Here is a 21,709-nt window from a genome sequence, read left to right as displayed (position 1 = left end):
AAATGTGTGCTGACCTGAGGAAGTTCTAAAGGACAACTTCCCTCAGTCAAGTTTTCAATTTACTTGGTCTTAAGACCCTTTTATAGCACAATTAAGAACCCCAAGATACTTTTATTATCTAGGTTATATCCACTGATGCCTACTATATTAAAACAAAAAGTCAACAACTTTTCCAAAACAAATCCAGTAAGGAGGGTGGCATTTACATTTTTGCAAATCCTTTTAATGTCTGGCTTAATCGAAGAGTCTCAGCTGCTGCTACAGTCTGGCAGTGTTAAGGCTGATGAGGAACAGCTGACACCCCCCCCACCCCCCACCCACCCCTGCTGCGTGGCTAGGAAGGGGAGGGGCTTCCAGCCTCTGCAGGTTCTTGTGGCTGGTCTGATACACCAGGCTGCCACAAGTAGTTGTTGTACAGGTGAGTTGCAAAGTGGATTCTGAACTGTCGGTGGTTACCTTAAAATCTGTCAGTCTGTCTGAGGCTTTGAGTGGGTCTCTTGCCCTTGATTCTGTAACACGAATTAGTAATTTGGAAAATGCTGGTTCACAGAATCATGCAGAGCCTCCAAATGTTGACATTTCATTACACAATTTGAAAAATTACATTTGTTAACATGATTACCAATCCTGACGGAAGTCTTAAGTGTTGGGAAGCTAGCCGGCAGGCAGCTCATGGGGACAACAGACATTTTCAAAATTCTAGGTTTTGCCTGAGAGCTTTAATCATTGTCAGCATTGGCAGTTGTTTCCTTAAAAGTGAAAGGCTTATTCTGTTCATTTCCGAGAACACTTCACCCACGTAGCCAGATAAGTACCCAAAGTCGCTAGCTCTATCAAGTAAAAATGGCATGCCACGAAGGACAAGGCAACTCAGCCTGAAAAGCTCAACTGCTCACTTGCTTTTCCTTGAGACAGCCACTGCACTTAAGTGCACATGCTCCATTTTATCACAGAGAGGATCTCAAGGTCAGTACAGTGCTCTACTGCTACCATAAAGGCTATTTTAAAGTGAAATTGGCCATACTCCCATTGAGCACAAGGTGGAAAAGACTGCAGTTAATACCGTGGGCCACTGCTCACCGCGTGCCAAGGCGCCAGCGGTTGATCTCATCCCCAGGAGGGTCTCAGGGGTCCCCGACCTGCAGACTGCACTGAGAACCACTGCCCCACGACCCCAGCTGTCATTTGAAAGTGTGGTGAGGCCACGAATTCTGCAGTGTGTCAAGTTCAGTGAAGGCTGTAGCTTGGAGTCCCAACAACTGCCCAGAGACAACCTGAGAAACTGGTTGCCTGTGGATTGTCTCCTAACCTGTTTCTCATTATCATTCCCCAAGAATTATTAGGCCACCTTTGTCTTCATTGCCCTGCGTGAGATTCTAAATGCTGTACTGTGTACTTAGGTACTGCAGTCTGTCCCAGGGCCACAAACCATCATATCTGAGATTTTTAGCCCCCACCCACAAACCAATTTCCATCCCAGCTGAGACTGCTTGGTCTGGGATGGGCAATAACTTTCCTTTAGCGTCCATCTTTCCCACTGACTTTCCAGCATTCCTCAGCTGCCAGCACAGCATGCTGGCTCAGAAGATGAGGGCTGCTAGGGGGAAAAGGTGTCCCTTACTCTTAAACCTTAAAATTAAAAAAAAAAAGATTTCTTTCAATATGCAAGGATTTACCCAGAAATTGGGAAGGCAGAACCTGGTTCAGAAAAAGGACTCATAAGGGAAATATTTTAAATTGTGAATGCACTAATAAGTACAATAGGGCTCAGATGGATTACTTTATAAAAACTTACAATATCAGACCAAGTAGCTAGATATGCAACCCCCTCCCACGTGTATATTCACCCCCACCCTACCCTTGCCCCTAAACTGAGCCCTGACTTTTCTCCCTGTGCCTTAAAGTAAGCAGCACGCTCTGCAGCTCTTCACCAAGGGGCCCGTATCAAAGGCAAAGGAAGACTGAGCAGTTCTGCAGCTCCGTACTTCACTGCTCTGAATGGGGGATGGCTGGGGTAAAGGAAGATTATGGGGGACCCTCCAGGCCCCCTCAGGGGCCGGCAAAGTCTAAGAATGTTTTCTGGGGAGCCAGAATCCTGTCCAAAGGAGACGGCTCAGAGGACTTCGGGCTGCTGGTATTTCCAGAAGGCTACCTCCCCATCGTCACTGCAGGAGGCCAGGAGGCCTGCCTCCTTGGGGCTCCAGGCCACACAGTTGACATCCTGGGAGTGGGCCTGGGGCACGTGGGCCGTCAGAGAGAAGATGGGCTGCAGCGGATCCGCGCTGGGGTCTTCCTCAAACACGCGGATGGCATCATCCCCGCAGGCCGTGGCCAGGGCCCCTGTCAGCTGACACCTGGGGGGACACACGGCTGTGAGTACACAGCAGCTCCTCCCCAATGCCAGCCACACAGGGAGAGGTTTGCTCTAGCCTCTGGCCGGTTCTCTACAATCCTCAGATAAAAGCCTCCACCCAAGAGCTTCCCTAATCAATGGGCAGTCACAAACATTGCCCATTGAGTCCACATGTGCTTCCATCTGGCTCTTTCTCCCTAAAAACATGACATACAGTTCTGAATTGTGCTCCTCTCACTTAGCATGGGCAATTTCCCGTGTTGTAATGTATTCTTAACTATTTTCTAAGCTATTTAACAGGTCCCTTGAGTTTCAGCATAATTCACTTCAGCCCACTTTTGTTGACTATATATTTTATTTCCAAACGTTTGCTAGCATAAACCAAGCATGGATGCGCACCAACTTTTTGTCACAGGTTAAGGTTATTTCCTTGGGTTCGACAGCACTGCCCTCGACCACTCTCCTGCCTAACAATACAGCATTCTAGCCATGCTCAGGGCACAGTCGATGCTGACAAACATGTGGAACCAGCCCCGAAGCCACAGACTCACTATTGTTTCTGGCTGGGGGGACACTGTGTGAGCCCCAAGGGTTGGTGCTGACCTGCAGCCTGGGATCCCAGCACAGTGTGCACCTGGCCCTCAAGTCGGTTTCCTGCTCCTGCGAACCCCAGGCCAGCCAGTGAGGAGCCAGTATGGCGGAGTCGGGCCTGATCTGAAGATAACAGGGGGCTGCCACAGTCCTCACTCCCCAAAAGACCCCACCCAGGAGGGGAAGATGTAGGCCTTACCAAGCGACATCATAAATGGTCCTGGAATGGTAGCCGGACAAAGTGCACACACATTTCCAGCTGGGGTCGGAGCCGCCGCATGCCGCCCCTGCACAACAGACCTCCCTTCAGCCTCAGGTGCACCTGTGCCCCAGGCGCCTTTGGGGGGGGGGGGTCGGTGGTGACTGCCCCACTGCAGAGGGGACGCTTACTCTCCCACCCTCACCGCAACAGAAGAGATGCAAGTCCCTGCCTCCACTCCTGTCCCACGCTCACAGGTCTGCCTCACGCACTGTGGCCAGGCTGCTCTTTCTAATGCAGAATGTCAAAAAGAAACTTCCAGCTGCGGACTAATCTTGATGCGTTAGCCTGCAGCCCCCACCCCCTCACTCCTCCCCAAGCCCCTCATCCCCTGTACTCCATGCAAGCGAATCTCCGTCGCAGTCTTAGTCTAGGATTTCCCACCAACAGTGCCCCTGCTCATGATGTCCCGCTTGCCCTAGAATTCCCTTCACTGCTTCTCCTCATGTTAAAATCCTTGCACACGGGGCAGTGCAACGGTGGCTCAGTGGCAGAATTCTTGACTGCCTCGCTGGAGACTGGGGTTCGGTTCCCGGAGTCAGCTCAAGCCAAAAAAAAAAAAAATTTTAATGAAAATCCTATGTATGCATGCTTTCAAGTTTGGGTGCAATGGTCCCTCCTCCACAAAGCTCTCTCTGGTTCTCCCAACAGCTCATCTGGAGGATTCCCCGTGGCACCTGTCACTTCCTACCCCAGTCCATGCTATGTCACGCTTGTATCTTAACCCATCCACAGATCAGACCTCCCTGGAGACGAGTCTCCTCTCGTTCTCCTACTGGACCCTCACCTTGCTCGCTGCCTGGCGGGTACTGGCGCCAGATGCGCACAGTGCGGTCATCACTGCAAGATGCCAGGCGCTGGCCACTAGGGTCAAAGGCCAAGCTCCACACGGTGGATTCGTGGCCCTCGAGGGTGGCACAGCACACCCAGTCATCTTCCTCCTCCCGGTAGAGCTTCACTGTGTCATCATAGCTGGCAGAGGCCAGAAGCTGGGGGTGGAGAAGAGAAGACAGCCCTTATCTGATGACCCAGGAAGTACAATGCTTGTCTGTACGACCCGGGAAGTGGCTGCAGTTCCAATACTTCTCCCTGCCAAGGCAGGACAGCCCCAGGGACCTGACTTTATAAAAAGACTAACAATTATGAGTTACAGTTCAGGGTTTAAAAACAGAATGCTGACAACTTTCCATACCAGAATTCCCACCAGGCACCCTGCCTGATTCCTACCTCCTGGTGTGGGTGCCAAGCCACGTGCTTGACGTCCTGAGTATGGGAATTGAGGACACTGACACACTCGTACTCGTCCTCCTCATCAACTGCAGGAAGGAAAAAAAAAACACCTCAAGAGCTGACCCCATCAGGGACACAGAGGGGAACGTCTGCTGGCTGGTTCCCAACTGCCCTAAGAGGGACCAGACTCACCTTCCCAGACCCAAACACTCTTATCTCGGCTGCAGGTGGCCAGGAGGTTGCCTGATGGGGCCCAGGCCACTGATTTGACCTCATTTTCGTGACCCTCCAGAGTGGTTACACACTGCGGAAAGGAAAAAGGCATGAGAATCAGGTGGCCCAGGTCCCAGAACCTGTAGAGCAAACAAGCAATAATTCTGGTTCCATTCAGCCTGTTTACCTCAAAGTCATCTTGGTTTTTCTTCCAAATACAAGTGGTGGCGTCAAAGCTGGCAGAGGCCAGGTAATTCCCACACGGAGACCAGGCCACCTTCCGGACCGTGCGCTGGTGGCCCTCGGAAAGAACAGACTTACAGACCCAGGTGCCCCCTATGGACAGAGAACAAGGCAGGCCCTGGAGCTGGGCGCACAGGAAGGTGGCAGGCTCTACCCTCTCCGTATGGTGATAAGGGCTCAGGCCCTACCAGTGTCCAACCTCCATCTATGTATGTGACAGTACACTTTAGAAAGATGTTAAGTGCCTCTATTTCCCCTGGAGGCATCTTTCTAAAATCTGAGTCACCCTCCGAATATGAAATTGTCAAAGGCTCCTAAACGCCCTCGGGATAAAATTTAAACTTTACCATCGGGCCCCAAATTATCCTGCCGACAGCTTTCCTACTACTTCTCTCTCCTTGTTTCCCTCCTCCAGCTGTTTTTTGCTTTCTTGTTTGCCGGCTCCTTTTCCCAAAAAGTCCTTCTCCCGGTGGCGAACGCGACACATGAAGGTCCCTCCGCCTCTTCGTCCCTGTGCCCCGGTCCAGGGTCTACCCCTGCGGCAGGCTGCGGCCCCCACACACCCGACATCTACTCTACGCGCACGCGGAGACCCCTGCGCCGGGGGTCGCGCAGTTGGGAGCTTTACCCTCAATGCCCCAGATGCGGACTCGACGGTCGCCCCCGCACGAAGCCAGCAGGGTCCCTGCGGGGTTCCAAGCCAGGAACCAGCAGCGGGAGTCTGGGTGGGCCGGGACACGGCTCAGCAGCACCAGCGAGTTCTTCATGGCAGCCGGCGCAGGGGAGGAGCAGGTGGGCAGCCACAGACCCGAAACAACCACAGGCCCCCACACCAGCGGCCGTCGGACCTGCCCGCTTCCGCCTTGGGCGGGGGATCCTGGGAACTGAACGGCCCGGGACCCCGGCCGCGCTGCCCTCTGGGAATTGTAGTCTCCAGCTCCCGCTGCGGGGAGCGCCGCGGGCCGGCTCGGAACTACCCGTCCCGTGAGGCTGTGCGCAGGGGCCGACGGCGCGCCCGCGCTGTGACGCGCGCGGGGGCCGGGGCGGGGCGCCGGGGGCGGGGCGGAGGGGGCGGAAGCCGGAAGTGGATCCGGCCGGGTCGGGCCGGGCGTTGCGGGGTCGGGCCTGGGCTAAGCTCAGCCAGAGCAGCGGAGGGGCCGTGACGGAGCGGCGGCGCCATTCTGGCCCCGAGGCCTGCGGAGCGGCGAGGAGCGCGGCGCGGAGTGGAGAGGGTCGCACCCCAGGGCGCCGTCCCCGACGCCCGGTGCCCGGCCCCCGCGGCCCATCCCGGGCCTCCCGGCTCGGCACCTCGGCGCAGACTCCGGGTCCTCCGCAGCGGCCGGCCTCCGGCGCCCCGTGCCCCTGCACCCACTGCGGTCTGCGCCGGCCTCTTCCCCCCAGCCCCGCAGCCCCATTCCGGGGTCCCCGGCCCCGCCCCTGCCGCCCCGCGCGGGCTCCCCGCCCAGGCAGGCCCTGCGCCCCTCAGAGGCCGCGGCCCCGGGCATGTACGCCCCCGGAGGCGCGGGGCTGCCCGGCGGGCGCCGGCGGCGGAGCCCGGGAGGCAGCGCGCTGCCCAAGCAGCCGGAGCGGAGCCTGGCGTCGGCCCTGCCGGGCGCGCTGTCCATCACGGCGCTGTGCACGGCGCTGGCCGAGCCCGCCTGGCTGCACATCCACGGCGGCACCTGTTCGCGCCAGGAGCTGGGGGTCTCCGACGTGCTGGGCTACGTGCACCCGGACCTGCTGAAAGGTGAGGGCGCCGCCCCCTGCCCCGCGCCTCGGGCCGGAGCTGGGGAGCTGCGGAGGAAGGGCCCCGCTGTGCACAAAGCTAAGGCGCCAGGACCCCCGTCCAAGGACGCTGCGGGGTCGGGGAGGCCGCTTTGAGCCAGCCGGGCTGATGAAGAGAAAGGAGCTTTGAATGGGAAGATCTTAGAGTTCTCGGGAAAATTGGGTTCTTAGAGAAAAGGGGAGCCTGTGGTGTTTTGTGGGAACCGGCAGTCGCCCGGTGCCGTCCTCAGTAGAGCAATGGGCGTGCGGCTGAGAGAGCCGTGGCCCGTGTGTCGGGGGAGATTGCTTTGTTTAGTGCCGGGGGGGGGGGGGGGCAAGTGGAAGGAAAAGGGGGTTCTCTTTGCCGGACATGGGGAGGTCAGGCCTGCGGGAGGCTGGCTGGAGCCCAGCCTGAGAGTGAGGACGGAGCATAGGGCAGGCGGCCACCTGACCACCCAGAAAAGCCCTTAGTGACAGCATGTTTTCATCACCTCCAAGGTCTTTTTTTCCCCTCCCACTCTTTTTTTAACTTTTTATTTAGAAATGTGTCTTTTAGACTTATAGGACACTTAGAAAAATAATAGAAACATGATAAAGAGAACTCTAGCAAACCTCTTCTTGACCCCGCTGCAGCTGCACACATCCTCCAGCTTTAACATTGCTGTCTCATTCTATCTGCCTGTCCATCTGTCTGTCCATTTGTCTATCCATCTGTCTTCTGAACACTTGGGTGTGTGTTGTACGTATCATGCTCCTTGAACCTTTAGTTCCACCCTGTACGTTTTTCACGAATGAGGACTTCCACCTTAAGTGCAGCTGTCAGACTCAAGAAATTTAGCATTTGTGTGAAGTTTGCAGTCTGTATTCCTATTTTTTTCATATGCTCCCATAATGTCTTCTTGAGCCTTATCATCTTCTTCCTTGTTCCATATCATCAGGATCATGTATTGCCTTTAATTGTCGTGGTCTTTTTAGTTGCCTTGCTTTTTTTTCCTTCATAAAAACAGCATGTACTTCCCCATGTCACCCATTCCCAAGATGCCATTCCATAAGGTTACCGATAGTTACAATGTGGCGGTACTCTCACAACTTCCATCCTTAAGCTTCCCCATCTCCTCAAACAGAAACCTTAGCTCCCCATTCCTCCTTTGCCCTGCCTCTGGCAACCTGTTCTCTAAGTTCTGTCTCTGTGAGCGTGCATGTTCTGTAATATTTTATTTGCAGTTACCATGGGGTTTAAATTTAACATCCTAAATCTGTAACAGCCATTTGCTTTGATACCAACTTAACTTCATTAATATACACACGGTCTATGCCCCTGGACCCTTCTGTCCCCTGCCTTCACATAGTTAACAGTTGATATGTTCATGCATTGTGAGTCTCAAACTGGTTTATTATGACATTTTATGCATTTGCCTTTTAGATCCTGTAGTAAGTAAAAAGTAGAGTTACAAACCAAAAATGTAAGAGTCCTGGCATTTATGTTTACCCATGTTGTTACTCTCACAGGAAACCTTTGTTTCCTCATGTGGCTTTGACCTATTATGTATTTTCCTTTCCTTTATACCTACAGAACTCCCTTTAGCATCTCTTGTAGGGTAGGTCTAGTGGTGATGAACTCCCGCAGCTTTTATCTGGGAATGTCTTAATCACTCCTTCATTTTTGAAAGATATTTTTGCCAGATATAAAATTCTTGGCTGATAGTTTCTGATTTTGGCGCTTTAAATGTGTCACCCCACTGCCATCTTGCCTTCATGGTTTCCTGTGAGAAGTTGGCGCTTATCCTTATCGAGGTCCTCACGTTGCTGCTCTCTTTGGCTTCCAGAATTCTCTCCTTTTATCTTTGGCATTTGACAGTTTGAGTATAATGGGGCAAGATGTGGGTCTATTTGGGTTTATCCCATTTGGGGTTTGTTGAGCGTCCTGGATTTGTATACTTTTGTTTTTAGTTAAATTTGAGAAATTTTCAGCCTTTACTTCTTTGAGTATGTTCTCTGTCCTTTTCTGTTCTTTTCCTCCTGGGACTCCTACTAAGTGACATTGTTTCGCTTGATGGTGTCCGGTAGGCGTCCGAGGTGCTGTTCACTTTTCTTCATTTTTTCTTCTTTCTATTCCTCAGACCGCATGATTTCAGTCTTCTTATCTTCAGATTCTCTGCCAGCTCCAATCTGCTTTTGAACCCCTATAGGGAGTTCTAAATTTCCATTTCTGTAGTCTTCAGCCCTGCTTGATTTCTTTTCATAATTCCCATTTTTCTACTGGTATCATCTGATGTTTTCCCGATTTCCTTTCGTTCTTTGAGCACATTTAAGATCATTTTTTAAAAGTCTTTGGAATGTTCTAGGTCTGTTCCTTCTCGTTGATGGTTTCTAATGCTTTAATCCTATCATTTGTTGGGCCATCACTTCCTGTTTCTTTATATGTTTTGTAAACTTTAGTTGAAATGTGGACATACTGATATTTTAATGTATAATAGCTGGAATTTAGACTCTGAGGCATCTGATCCTTAAACTTCTATCTAGCTAGTGTTATAACAGAACTTTTCTCAAATGTCAGGAGCTAACAAAAAAAAATTAAAAAGGAGTAAAGGAACGAACTTCCCAGTCTGTGCGGGTTGGCGGGTGGCGTGCTCTCCTCCAGGGCTCTCACTCCAGGGCAGTGAGTTGAGAGAGCAGCTGCAGGCCCAGCGCAGGCCTTCCCGGCCTCTCTGTGGCTGCAGCTTGTCTTGGGCGTGCGCGTGTGGTCCTGGGAGTTACCCCGCTTCCATGGCTCCTGCTGTCTCCTCTTCCCTAGGAAATGGGTTCCCGGTCCTGGCGCTGGTGTTCTGTGCTACGGCCAGCACTGCTTGCCTGCTGTCCCACAGCCGGGAGAGCCACCTTCTCCTCACAGGGCGGGTCCTAGGACAGCAAGACATCCTGCCCCCCGTCGCGTGCAGGCTCCTGTGCCCCTCCAAGGCCAGGCCGGCACAGGGACCCGCAGGCAGCTGGCAGGGGGCGGGGGAAGGGCCAGCAGGGCACCTGGAGGTGGCCTTCCTCTTGACTCAGTGCTCCCCCAGTTGCTGCCGTCCTTTCACTGTTTCCTGGAGCTTTGAGGAAAATGTTTCTGGCAGTTCTTGTGGCAGTTCTGGAGGGGATGGAACCCCCGAGTCCCACTCTGCCATCTTGATTGAGTGGCCACCCGCCCCAGGTCTTCTGAGCCGTTCTCACAGGTCTTATGTTTTCCTCTGGTCCCACTCCCCGGGTGTTTACTGCCCATGTGTTATATATCCTCACATTGCCTTTTTTTTTTACTTTTTTTATTGTATAGTATAACATATATACAAAGCAAAGAAATAAAAAAGCAATAGTTTTCAAAGCACTCTTCCATGAGTGGTTACAGGACAGATCCCAGAGTTTGTCATGGGCTACCATCCTCTCAGATGTTTCTTTCTAGCTGCTCCAAAATATAGGAGCCTAAAAGGCTTGAGTATTTTTTTATCATCACAGTCGACTTTTTTTCCTTATTTTTTTGTGAAAGACAGCATATATACAAAAAAGCTATAAATTTCAAAGCACAGTCCCACAATTAGTTGTAGAAAATATTTCAGATTCTGACATGGGTTACAAGTCCACAATTTTGGGTTTCTACTTCTAGCTACTCTAAAATACGGGCAGCTAAAAGAGATATCAATTTAATGATTCAGCATTCGTATTAATTTGTTAAGTCCTGTCTTCTACGTATGATTCCACCATCACCTTTGATCTTTCCATACCTCTCATTGGGGTTGTTTGGGCTATGGCAATTCTAGATTTTGGATAATGGAAGGGTCTGTTGCTAATATGGGGTAGGGAGATGAAACTATCTGATTTTCTGGAGAGGCTGGGCTAGGTTTCAGGACTCATCTGGACCAGGGACCCATCTGGAGGTTGTAGGTTTTTGGAAAGTTGCTCTAGTGCCTGGAACCCTTATATATTGCCCTGGGTGTTCTTTAGGATTGGCTGGAATGTCCTGGTTCGGGGTTGGCAGGTTATGATAAGTAGCAAGGTCTCACTGAAACTGTGTAAGAGCAACCTCCAGAGTAGTCTCTTGACTCTATTTGAACTCTCTCTGCCACTGATACTTTATTAATTACACTTCTTTTCCCCCTTTTGGTCAGGATGGAACTGTTGATCCCCCATTTGCCAGGTCTGGACTCATCCCTGGGAGTCCTTTCCCATGTCGCCAGGGAGAGACTTTCTCCCCTGGATTTCGCTGGCAGAGCTGGGCTGAGAGACCCAGTTGCCTTTTTAGGGAGTCAAGGACAAGGATTTGGTGGAAAGGCCCAGGCTCCCCACATGCCTGGACCATGTGCACTTCCGCGGTCCATCCTGAAAAGCCGTAGCCTCATGGTCGACGTTGTCTCTGAGCATTTGCTTCACTTTTTGAGACTTGGGGCTGGTTTTATGAAGAGCAGAGTGAAGGCTTCTAGTTTGTTTCCAGATCATGGTGAAGGTAGCCTTTGCTGGGGCTGAAGTCGCAAGTATGACTTAAGACCCACAGCTTTTGCTCTGGCCTGTGGGCAAGTCCCAGGCCCATCCGGGTGAGGCCCCCACCCTGCCTTCCTTGGCACAGCTGCCTCCTGCCCAACTCTCGCAGTGGGCTTTGGCGTTGACGCATGGGGTTTCAGGGGTTCAGGGGTTGGGTGTCACTCACCAACTGGGCAGGTTGGCGAGCCCTCCCCTTGTCGGATCCCGTGAAAGGTGCCCCAGTTCACATGTTTCTTTCAAGGTGCAGGAAGCTCCCCAGAGCCCTGCGGCTGGGACTGCCGCCAGCATGCAATGATGCTCTCGTTTGTTTTTGTTTCCTTTGTTTAATTTCATCTCTTGTAACTGAGCTCACGGTTATTCCGCTTTGTCTGAATTCTTGTCAGAGCCATGCTAAAAATAAAAACAAATTCTTTGTAGGTTCTCCCTTGTTCAAATATGAATTTTCCCTTTCCAAGAAATTATGGAGGCCAGTTGCTGTCTCTTGCATGGCCCGTTTCCTTCACCTTTGGGTGGTCTGGCTCCTGTGCCCGGCGGAGTTCTTGCAGGCTGCCCTGCCTGCAGTCTTCACGGAGACCCTCGATGCCCACGAGTAGGAGAACTGGCAGCCCCGGGAGCCACACACAAGAAGACAAGACTTAAGGAGGCCCCCCGATGGCTTCTCCCCTGCCTTTTCTCTGGACCTGCTAGGTTTGGGGGACATGTGTGCCAACCCTCAGGGCCTAACTCATCTCCTGGCACATGTGCCTGGGGCACTCCCATTCCTGGGAGACGAAGTGGAGCTGGGGGCCCCGACCTGGTGGGTGACGGCGCTCCCCAGGGAGATTGTGCGCTGCGGTCTCAGCAGGCCACAGAGAGTGTAGGGCCAGCGCTTTCCCCCTGCACAGCCTTCTGTGCCAGGGCCAGCCCTCGAGCAACGTGTCAGTCCACGCCACATTTCCGTTTATCCTCAGCCTCTTTATTTCGCAGGTACTGCTACCTTGCCCACTTCACGAGGGCCTCGGGCTCAGGCGCTCAGGCAGCTTGGTGAGGGCATAGCTTTTGGGAGCTGCGTCCTGCTCTAGAGACCACCCTCTTAGCACCGCACCTTCATGCCCTGAAGGGCTCTGAGTTTCTCTCTCCTTCAGCAGAACTGCCAGTGGCTTCTCATTTCCTCATCCTGGCTCTGTTGTTACTGGAGCCCAGCCGAAGCTGGGCCTTTTGTCCCTCATTGCCTTGGTGTTTGGACTTGAGTTGGTGGTCCCGAGACAGAAATGCTCATCCCCCAAGGCCTGGGAGGTACTGGTATGTGCCAGCCAACCCCAGAGATTCTGAGATTCTGTCCACGGGGGACCTGCTTCTTGCACAGCCCGTAAAGCTCAGCCCAGCTGCAGGGACATGCACAGCCCTTCCACGGCCACGGCCCATGGTCCATGGCCCATGACCAGGCTTGCCTCCTGTGGCTCAGAGCTCAGGTGTGGCCCGGAGGGGCAGCTCTGAGGAGCCTCAGGAAGCATCTTTGGAGAATGAGGAAGTTTGGGACTTGGAGTCAGGTGGATCATGACTGACAACAAACCACAGGAGGTCAGGTGCTTCCTGGGAGGGTGGCTGTGCCTGACAGCTGGCAGCTCGGGGGATGGGGAGCAGTTCTGTGGAGGACCCCTGGGTGCTGGGTGGTGACCAGCCAGGCAGGAAGGGCCCCTGGAGTCCTGTGGGAGCCGTCCTGGCTAGGCCAGTGGGGCTGGGGGGGAGAGGGGGGTAGGCGGCCCCCCCCACCTGGAAGAGCCACCGACTTACAGTGGAAGGAAGCTAAGACAGGAGGGGGGCACTGTCAGAGGCCACGTAACCCTTCCTGCCTGCGACCTGCTGGGTCAGGTGGGGTCAGAGCACTGGGCATGGAGAGGGAGGAGCCAGGGCCTTCAAAACAAACCCAGCCTGTGACTCACCAGTGATCTTGGGCAAAGTCACTTCCTTGGGATCCCAGGGCGGCAGCAGCTGCCTTCCTCCGCAGTGACTAGAGTGGACAGCCAGGCTGTGCTTGCCAGAATAAGCAGGCCGGAGCACTGCCGGAGGGCAGGACGTGTTCTTGGTCCCACCAGAGTAGCAGCCTGCTCCCTGGTTTGAATTTAAATCAGGACTTGCCCTGCATTGCCATTTCTCTCCACAGCTAAAACAATCACTGCACATCAGTTTTGTTTCTCTAGCAGTCTTCTCAAGGGAGGAGAGGTGGAGAGAGGAGGACCTGGAGATACCCCAAGAGCACCTCTAGGCATTTCCAGGGTGCCTCTTGCCTGAAGTTGTGCGTGCTGAGATCCCCCCAGGGCTGGGAGGCAGTTTCTGGACTAAATGAGCATCGCCCCGGGGGAACAGCATCCGATGGCCCCCTAGCTGCCCAAAGCTTTTAGTGGAGAAAGACAGGGCAAAACAAAACCTTTTGAGTTTCATGTCGGAATTCTCCTAGGGTGCCCGGGTGGTTCAGTGGTAGAATGCGTGCCTTCCATGCTGGAGACCCGGCTCCAGATCCCGGACCACGCACCCCACTCCCAAAAAAAATTCTCCTTTCCCCAGCATCACCCTAGTGGGGCAGGTCCTTAGACTGGCTTTTGACAGGCTCTCCCTCTGGCCTTTGGGTGGCCAAGGACATTTGGTACAAGAAGGAAAAGCTCGCCGAGGTGACCCCACTGTGGCCCAGCCAGAACCGGCCCCCTGGTGCCCTCTTCCTGCAGCACCAGTAAGTGGATGTCACAGCTGGCTGCTCTCACGTGGGACAGAGGCTGAGAGGTCAGGGTGACCTGCCCGAGGGAGCATATCCTACGGCTCCCGAGGGCCACGCTCCCGAGCTGCAGGGCTGCGGATGCTGTGGCCATGCTGAGCAGTCTTGCCCGGCACTTCCCACTGTGGGTGCTGTGACGAACTGGCAGCCCCAACCCTTGGCACCGGGAGCGATTTCATTTTCCGGTGCTTGTGGTCCTGAGGGCGCCTGCGTCCATGTTAGCATGCGAACTGGAAGCTGATGCCTTGCCTGGTGCCTGGGTTCGGCCCGGAGGGAGCCCTCCCCTCCCTCCCGGAGTTGCAGTTCCTCCGAGCCATAGGCCGAAAGCCCCAGTGGTGCTGGGGTGCGAACAGGGTGGTGCCTGGCCTGCCTGTGGATGGAGCCCGCTTCTGGGGGGCAGCACAGAGTCTGGGGGTGCGGGCATTGGCCACCGCGAGGAGAGGGACAGCGCCTCTGCAGTGTTTCTCCACGTGCTTGTCTTCCTGATTTACAAAGAGGCATCATGAGTGTGACATCTTTCGGGGGCTGTATCACATTTCTAATGCGTGAGAGAACTGGCAGCCTCGTGCTCCCACCCAGCGTAGGCAACAGAGTAAGACACACCTGGGAGGCCCCGTGTGTTACCTTTTCCATTAAGACCAATTCTCAAAGTAAACCTTAGTCTCCGTGTAAGAAACCCAGCACCTGTCACTGCCTCACCACGCAGGTAACATCAGACGCAGTGAGCCGGCCCCACGTGCCACGGCCCAGGGGTGTCCGTGGAAGAGCTGGAGCAGGGCCCAGCCGGCCCCACGTGCCACGGCCACATGCCATGAGAAGGTCTGTCTTTGAGAGCTTTTTAATGATATTCCAAATAAGGCCAGAAGACAGCTCCTCTCCTGAGCTTCCTCTGAGGCCCGGGACTTGGTGGGCTCTTCCAGGCTTGCAGCATGTTCTTAGGCTCGGCCGGGCTGGGTCTGATGCCGGCCAGTCGTGCTTGCTGCCCAGCCAAGGCCCAGCCGCACCAGGTTTCCTGCACGCGGGGACAAAGCAGGTGGCCAGCAGTAGACGAGTGCAGGGCAGGCAGCTCTGAGGGCAACGTGGTTGCCCTGATCCTTGCCAAGACACAGGCGTCCCGTCTGGGGACTGCTGCAGAGTGCTGAGCCCAGGCAGGGTGCCTGTGCTCAGTGGGGTCCACCCGGGGCTGCTTGTAGCCTGCCTGGGTTTCGCCTGCCCGGGGCTCCTGGTGTCAGCATCTGTGGTTTGAACCTGCTTCATTGGCTCAGGTCTCCTCCCCAGGTTTCGGACTTGACTACATCAGCCCACCTTCTGAGGTTCAGAACCCGTGTTTCTTGGAGTGTGGGTCCTGGACCACCTTGTGGAAATTACTGTGGGTGCTTTTTAAATCCACATTCCTAGGCTGTGCTCCAGACCTAAAACTCAGGCTCTGTGGGGCCTAGGGACTTTCTTTTTTTTTTTCCCCCCTTTTATTTATTTTTATTCCGTATGTCCTACTCATCTGTTGACACAGTACATAAAAGGAGCACCAGACACAAGGTTTTCACAATCACACAGTCACATTGTGAAAGCTATGTCATTATACAATCATCATCAAGAAACATGGCCACTGGAACACAGCTCTACATTTTCAGGCAGTTCCCTCCAGCCTCTCCATTACATCTTGAACAACAAGGTGATGTCTACTTAATGCGTAAGAATAACCTCCAGGATAACCTCTCGACTCTGTTTGGAATCTCTCAGCCATCGACACTTTGTCTCATTTCACTCTTCCCCCTTTTGGTCGAGAAGATTTTCTCAATCCTTTGATGCTGAGTCTCAGCTCATTCTAGGGTTTCTGTCCCACGTTGCCAGGAAGGTCCACACCCCTGGGAGTCATGTCCTACATAGACAGGGGGAGAGTGGTGAGTTTGCTTGTTGTGTTAACTGGAGAGAGAGGCCACATCTGAGCAACAAAAGAGGCTCTCTTGGGGGTGACTCTTAGGCCTAATTTTAAGTAGGCTTGACCTATCCTTTGTGGGGTTGTTTTGTATGAACAAACCCCAAGACTGGGGGCTCAGCCTATAGCTTTGGTTCTCCACGCTGCTTGTGAGAATATCAAGAATTCAACTTGGGGAGGTTGAATTTTCCCCTGTTCTCACCATTCCCCAAAGGGGACTTTGCAAATGTTTTTCCACTCACTGATCAAATCACTCTGGGAGTCTTCGGGGCATCACTCTGGACAAACCAACAAAATCTCATGTCCTACCCAAGGTTCCATGTACTTATGTTGTTCAACCAACTATGTACATAAGTTATATTAGAAAATGCAGCCTAGGGACTTTCAGCCAGCGCCCTGGCAGTTCTTAAACCACCTGCCAAAACAGGTGGTTTGATGAAACAACCTTTCATCAAAGATCAAGATTTGGGAAAGGAGCCTATATAATCTGAGTCTTGCCAGTCTGCCCATGTCACATGGGTAACCCATATAGTAAACAGTGAAAGAGCTGGTCAGTGGCAGGGACAGAAGAGGGCAGTCAGGGCCCACTGCCTCCTTTTATTAGACTTAAAATACTTTGTTATGGCCTGGTTACTTTCTGGATCAGCCTTTATTCTGTGTGCTCTGGGAGCGCTGCTGATTTGCATAGCTATTGAAAGAGATGACCAGCGTTTGTCTAGTTGAAATTTCCAGAAAGTAAGAATGGCATAACAGTGCCAGAAGGAATTGCAGATGCCACTGCGTGTCTGGTGCAAGGGGCCACTCTGGGCTCTCCTGCCACCGGACCCCTGGTGGCCTTTGATCCTGGGTTGCCCAGGTCAGCTGCTTCCATTTCCTGGTCGACACTCTCATTGTGGAACACCCCCGTGGCTGAACCCCATTGTGGTGGAGCACCCCGTGGCTGAGCCCCAGTGTGGTGGAGCACCCCCCCGTGGCTGGCCCACAGTGTGGTGGAGCACCCCTGTGGCTGACCCCCGGTGTGGTGGAGTACCCCCCGTGGCTGACCCGCAGTGTGGTGGAGCACCCCTGTGGCTGACCCGCAGTGTGGTGGAGCACCCCTGTGGCTGACCCGCAGTGTGGTGGAGCACCCCTGTGGCTGACCCCCAGTGTGGTGGAACACCCCCGTGGCTGAACCCCATTGTGGTGGAGCACCCCGTGGCTGAGCCCCAGTGTGGTGGAGCACCCCCCCGTGGCTGACCCCCAGTGTGGTGGAGCACCCCCCCGTGGCTGACCCCCAGTGTGGTGGAGCACCCCCCGTGGCTGACCCGCAGTGTGGTGGAGCACCCCCCGTGGCTGACCCCCAGTGTGGTGGAGCACCCCCCGTGGCTGACCCGCAGTGTGGTGGAGCACCCCTGTGGCTGACCCCCAGTGTGGTGGAGCACCCCTGTGGCTGACCTCCAGTGTGGTGGAGTACCCCCCGTGGCTGAGCCCCAGTGTGGTGGAGCACCCCCCCGTGGCTGACCCCCAGTGTGGTGGAGCACCCCCCCGTGGCTGACCCCCAGTGTGGTGGAGCACCCCTGTGGCTGACCTGCAGTGTGGTGGAGCACCCCTGTGGCTGACCCCCAGTGTGGTGGAGCACCCCCCGTGGCTGACCCGCAGTGTGGTGGAGCACCCCTGTGGCTGACCCCCAGTGTGGTGGAGCACCCCTGTGGCTGACCTCCAGTGTGGTGGAGTACCCCCCGTGGCTGACCCCCAGTGTGGTGGAGCACCCCCCGTGGCTGACCCGCAGTGTGGTGGAGCACCCCTGTGGCTGACCCCCAGTGTGGTGGAGCACCCCCCCGTGGCTGACCCCCAGTGTGGTGGAGCACCCCCTGTGGCTGAGCCCTCATTTGGACAGGTCCTTGGTGCTGCCAATTTGCAAACCTCTGGGCGTGGTGGTGTAGCTCTGGTGGTCTCACCTTTTCCCCACTGCCGTCTGTTTCCATGGTTTCGGGCATGGTGTGTGGTATATCATGATACCATCTCATGGTATCCTCTATTTGTCCCTTTGCTCTGTGGCTTCCAGAACTTTTTTATGTCCTCTCCTTCTCTTTGGGTGGAATTTTGCCTTTTACAGAAATTCTTTTCTATGATTTTAGTAGGGCTCGGGGAGGGAGCAAAAGTAAACGTGAAGAGGAATTAAAGGAGAGGGCGGAGGTATAACAGAGAAAAGGGGATTTAATAACATTTATGGTTGCTGAGTCACTATAGTAATATTCCTTCTAGCCACCAGTGTTTTAGGGCAGCTGGAAGGGAAAATCTGAGACAGTGGGGTGGTAGCCCGTGACAAACGCTGGGACCTGTTCTGTAGCTGCTTGTTGAAGTGTGTTTTGAAAATTATTGCTTTTTTCTTTCTTTGCTTTGTATGTATGTTATATTTTACCAAAAAAAAAAAGTTAAAAAAAAGTAAATGTGAAAGTTGAGTCTCCCATCTTTCCTAATTCATCTGGTACTCTTGTAGTTACATGTTCCTCTGAACTGCTGCAGCTTCTGTTTTGGGACAGAGGGAAGGAGTGAGTGACTGGGTGGCCCTCAGGCGGCCTCTGGTTTCGCCGCTCTGATGGCCTCGGCTCAGGTCCCTGGGTGGGCTGCAGCTGCTGGGTCACCTGCCCAGGGAAGTGTGGGACCTGTGGCAGCAGGGATGCCAGGGGTAGGGTGGGGGCGCTTCTGTGGGGGCCTCCTGCCCCGGGGAGTGCCTGCAGGCCTGCGCGCTGGCTGTCCCCCCAGACTTCTGCATGAACCCCCAGACGGTGCTGCTGCTGCGGGTGATCGCAGCCTTCTGCTTCCTGGGCATCCTGTGCAGCCTCTCTGCCTTCCTCCTGGACGTCTTTGGGCCCAAGCACCCGGCCCTGAAGATCACCCGGCGCTACGCCTTCGCCCACATCCTCACAGGTAACCCGGGGCCCACTTGCAGTGGGGCTGCCGTGTGGAGTTGGGGTGGGTGGAGGGTGTCCTGAGGGTGGGCGCTGGCCCTTGCACAGTGGCCCGGCCAGACCCTCACACGCTTGTTGGGATACCCGAGAGCCATGGGGCTCTCTCAATTCAGGCTTTGAAGCTCAGTGGGGTTCTGGGCCCTGAAATGAGTGAGGAGGCACCGAGGTACTGCGCGGCCTCTCTGGGGTGTGGTCTCACTGGTCCTCTCCCCCCTCTCCTGCTTCTCAGCCCACCAGCCTTCCCTGCTTGTGTGTGCTTTCTCCAGTCACAACTGGGCTATCGCGTTGGTTTGACTTATGGGGGTGCCCGTGGCGGCTCCCACACTGCAGGACCTTACCTAGTCCTTTTGCACACCCAGTGCCAGCGGCCTTAGCGTCTCAGTACCCCAATTCCAAATCTCGGGGATCCTGGGAGAGAATCCAGCTGGCCCAGACGGCATCAGGCATCTGTCCCCAATCTCAGCCCCTGCGAGCTCCCCTGTGCAGCATCTGGGGCCAGGCAGGGGGTTTGGGTGGAGAGATGTGGGGGCCTGCCAACCCCTCCCGTGCTGCTCTCTGCCCCCAGTCCTGCAGTGCGCCACTGTCATCGGCTTTTCCTACTGGGCTTCCGAACTCATCCTTGCCCAGCAGCAGCAGCATAAGAAGTACCACGGCTCCCAGGTCTACGTCACCTTTGCCGTTAGCTTCTACCTGGTGGCAGGGGCTGGTGGAGCCTCAATCCTGGCCACAGCAGCCAACCTTCTGCGCCACTACCCCACGGAGGAAGAGGAGCAGGCGCTGGAACTGCTCTCCGAGATGGAAGAGAACGAGCCGTACCCAGCCGAGTACGAGGTCATCAACCAGTTCCAGCCGCCCCCCGCCTACACCCCTTAACACCAGCCCCTGGGGTCATCCTCAGCCCCCACCCCACCTCGGCAGCTCCTCCCCAGCAGGCCTCACTCAGCACCCTGAACGTCTGCCCCACCTTTCCCAGGAGAGACTCGGCCGTCAGGCTGTTTGTATACCCTGTGCTTGAGACCTGGGTCCATAGGTTTTATGTAATGCACCGTTTGCCCTCTCGCCACCTGCCTCTCCCTTCAGTCATGGCACAGCTCGGGGTGGTCATGTTTTCTCCCACCATGGTCCCTGTCTTTGGGGCTGTGACTCTCCTTGGGGGACTCCTCGCAGAGGACAGTCCCAGATGGAAGAGTCAGCAGGGCCCCGCAGGCTCGCTCCTGACCCTCCCCACTCCTGCCCGGAGTGCCCACCCCAGGCCACCCACTCCGTGGCATTCTCTGCACTTTAGTCTTTGGACTTTGGCGCATGCCCTCTGGTTTTATGGGAGAAGGAATTGCTGCTGGGAAGCGGAGCAGCTGCCCTCCCCACCCTACCCTTTCCACGTGGGCTGGAGTCCAGGCCAGCGAGCAGCGCTGACAGGAGACGGGGCCTCCTGGTGTCCACCCAGGATCAGATGAAGGCGAAATCTCCACAGCCCCTTCACCTTTTAAACTGTGGGTGGTTTTTAAAAAAAACTAAACCAAGCCACAGCAGCAATACTCTCTGCTTATACAGGGACAAGGCTACTGTCAGTTTTCAGAAGTCCCCTCCCCTCCCCAGCCCTGCCCCCCCTCTGGCTCTGTAGTCTTTTGGGCCTTAGCTCCTCCCAAGCCTGTGTAGTTCCTCCCTGACTCTCCCAGCAGAATGCAACCCCCCCGCCCCTCCCCCCGGGGCGCACCCTCTGCCCCTGCTGCGAGGACTGTGGCCTACTGGCCGGCCAGCGGGGCGCCCCCCAGGACTGCAGTGCTGAGACGTAAGCTGGCCACAGCAGACAGGAGGTGCCCCTTGCTCCACAGTGGGCCCCACAGGGGCCTGGGAATACCCTGCCAGGGCAGCGGGCTGTGGCCCTCAGGCTCCGCATGGGCTGTGGCCCTCAGGCTCCGCATGGTCTGTGCCCCTCAGCCGAGGCTGCAGCTGCCCAGGCCCCACTCCCCCTCCTCAGTGTGCTCTGGACTCACGTGGCCTATGGCCTCTCCCTGCCGGGCCACCCTTTAGCTGCCCTGTGCACCCACCTGGCTGAGGGTCTCGCTGAATTTTCTGGGTGTGACATGGGCAAAACCGGAGAGGCTTTCTTTGTGGATTCAGATGGCCAAGCTGTCCTCAAATTACCAGCTTCCATGGAATTAGCGTCCAGTGGGAGCTGAAAGGGAGAGAGATCCCAGGCTCCTGCCCCTGAGGAGACCGCAGGACTGGAGAACGGACACTGCTGTGGGCTGCTGTGGAAAGGGACTGTTCTGTAATTCCAGTGCCCTGGTCCTTCAGCTGGAAGGACAGGCCCATGTGGTGGCGAGGGCCACATTCGCGTGAGTGCCTGGCCGCCTGGTGCTCCTGCTGCGGCGCTCGTGTCCTGGGTGACCCAGCGGTCTGCAGGCCGCTCCCAGGCGGGGACGTGTCCAGCTTGTCGGCAGCCTTCTGAGGAGTGGCCAGCTCTCTGGCCGCGGGTGTCTGAGTGGGCAGGCAGGAGAGCGGCCACTGAGTCCCCACGCCAAAGCCACTCGCCCCACGAGGACCTGGACACAGCCCAGCGGACTGGCTGCGGGTCCAGAGCCACTTTTTATTAGCCCCCCCACGCCTCTGGTCTGTCTCTTTCCCGCCATCCAGACTCGGGTAGTTTGTCATATAAATTCCTCTGGTTGTGTTTTTTTTTTTCTAGGAAAAAAACTTTTAAAAGAAAACAAAAAACCAGAAATCACAAGTAAGAATGTAAATGCCAGTGGTCTCCTGTCTTTTTTCCCGTGACAGTTTCCCTGATTGGTTTGTTTCCTTCCTCTCAGAGAAGCAGAGGTTGATGAGGTTTGTAATTAAAAGCGAGATGCAAGGGGAGCGCAGGGTCCCCTGAACCCCACCCGCCTCGGCCCTGCGGGCACCCCGGTGGCTG

The 21,709-nt window shown here is 55.1% G+C and overlaps 2 protein-coding genes across 3 annotated transcripts; one reads left to right on the top strand and one right to left on the bottom strand.

Annotated features, from left to right (window-relative positions):
• Positions 1-309: 309 nt before the first annotated feature.
• On the bottom strand, positions 310-5,806 carry CIAO1 (cytosolic iron-sulfur assembly component 1). Its single transcript, XM_077133763.1, has 7 exons — positions 5,518-5,806; positions 4,834-4,982; positions 4,626-4,737; positions 4,431-4,519; positions 3,991-4,192; positions 3,144-3,231; positions 310-2,354 (listed from the first exon to the last, which is right to left on the bottom strand). The coding sequence occupies exons 1-7, from the start codon at positions 5,654-5,656 to the stop codon at positions 2,114-2,116; spliced, it is 1,020 nt and encodes a 339-aa protein (XP_076989878.1). The 5' UTR covers positions 5,657-5,806; the 3' UTR covers positions 310-2,113.
• A 586-nt stretch (positions 5,807-6,392) lies between these two features.
• Positions 6,393-20,683, top strand: TMEM127 (transmembrane protein 127). Of its 2 annotated transcripts, none has more exons than XM_077133760.1 (3): positions 6,393-6,636; positions 18,590-18,754; positions 19,361-20,683. In XM_077133760.1, the coding sequence occupies exons 1-3, from the start codon at positions 6,393-6,395 to the stop codon at positions 19,666-19,668; spliced, it is 717 nt and encodes a 238-aa protein (XP_076989875.1). In that variant the 3' UTR covers positions 19,669-20,683. The 2 variants fall into 2 exon arrangements, with proteins under 2 accessions (XP_076989875.1, XP_076989876.1); XM_077133761.1 differs by lacking the exon at positions 6,393-6,636 and adding an exon at positions 9,975-15,580.
• Positions 20,684-21,709: the final 1,026 nt, after the last annotated feature.

This window comes from Tamandua tetradactyla, chromosome 17 (assembly GCF_023851605.1).
Source record: "Tamandua tetradactyla isolate mTamTet1 chromosome 17, mTamTet1.pri, whole genome shotgun sequence".
Lineage (NCBI taxonomy): Eukaryota > Metazoa > Chordata > Mammalia > Pilosa > Myrmecophagidae > Tamandua > Tamandua tetradactyla.
The sequence above is the reverse complement of the archived record's forward strand: the minus strand, read 5'-3'. Positions and strand labels throughout refer to the sequence as shown.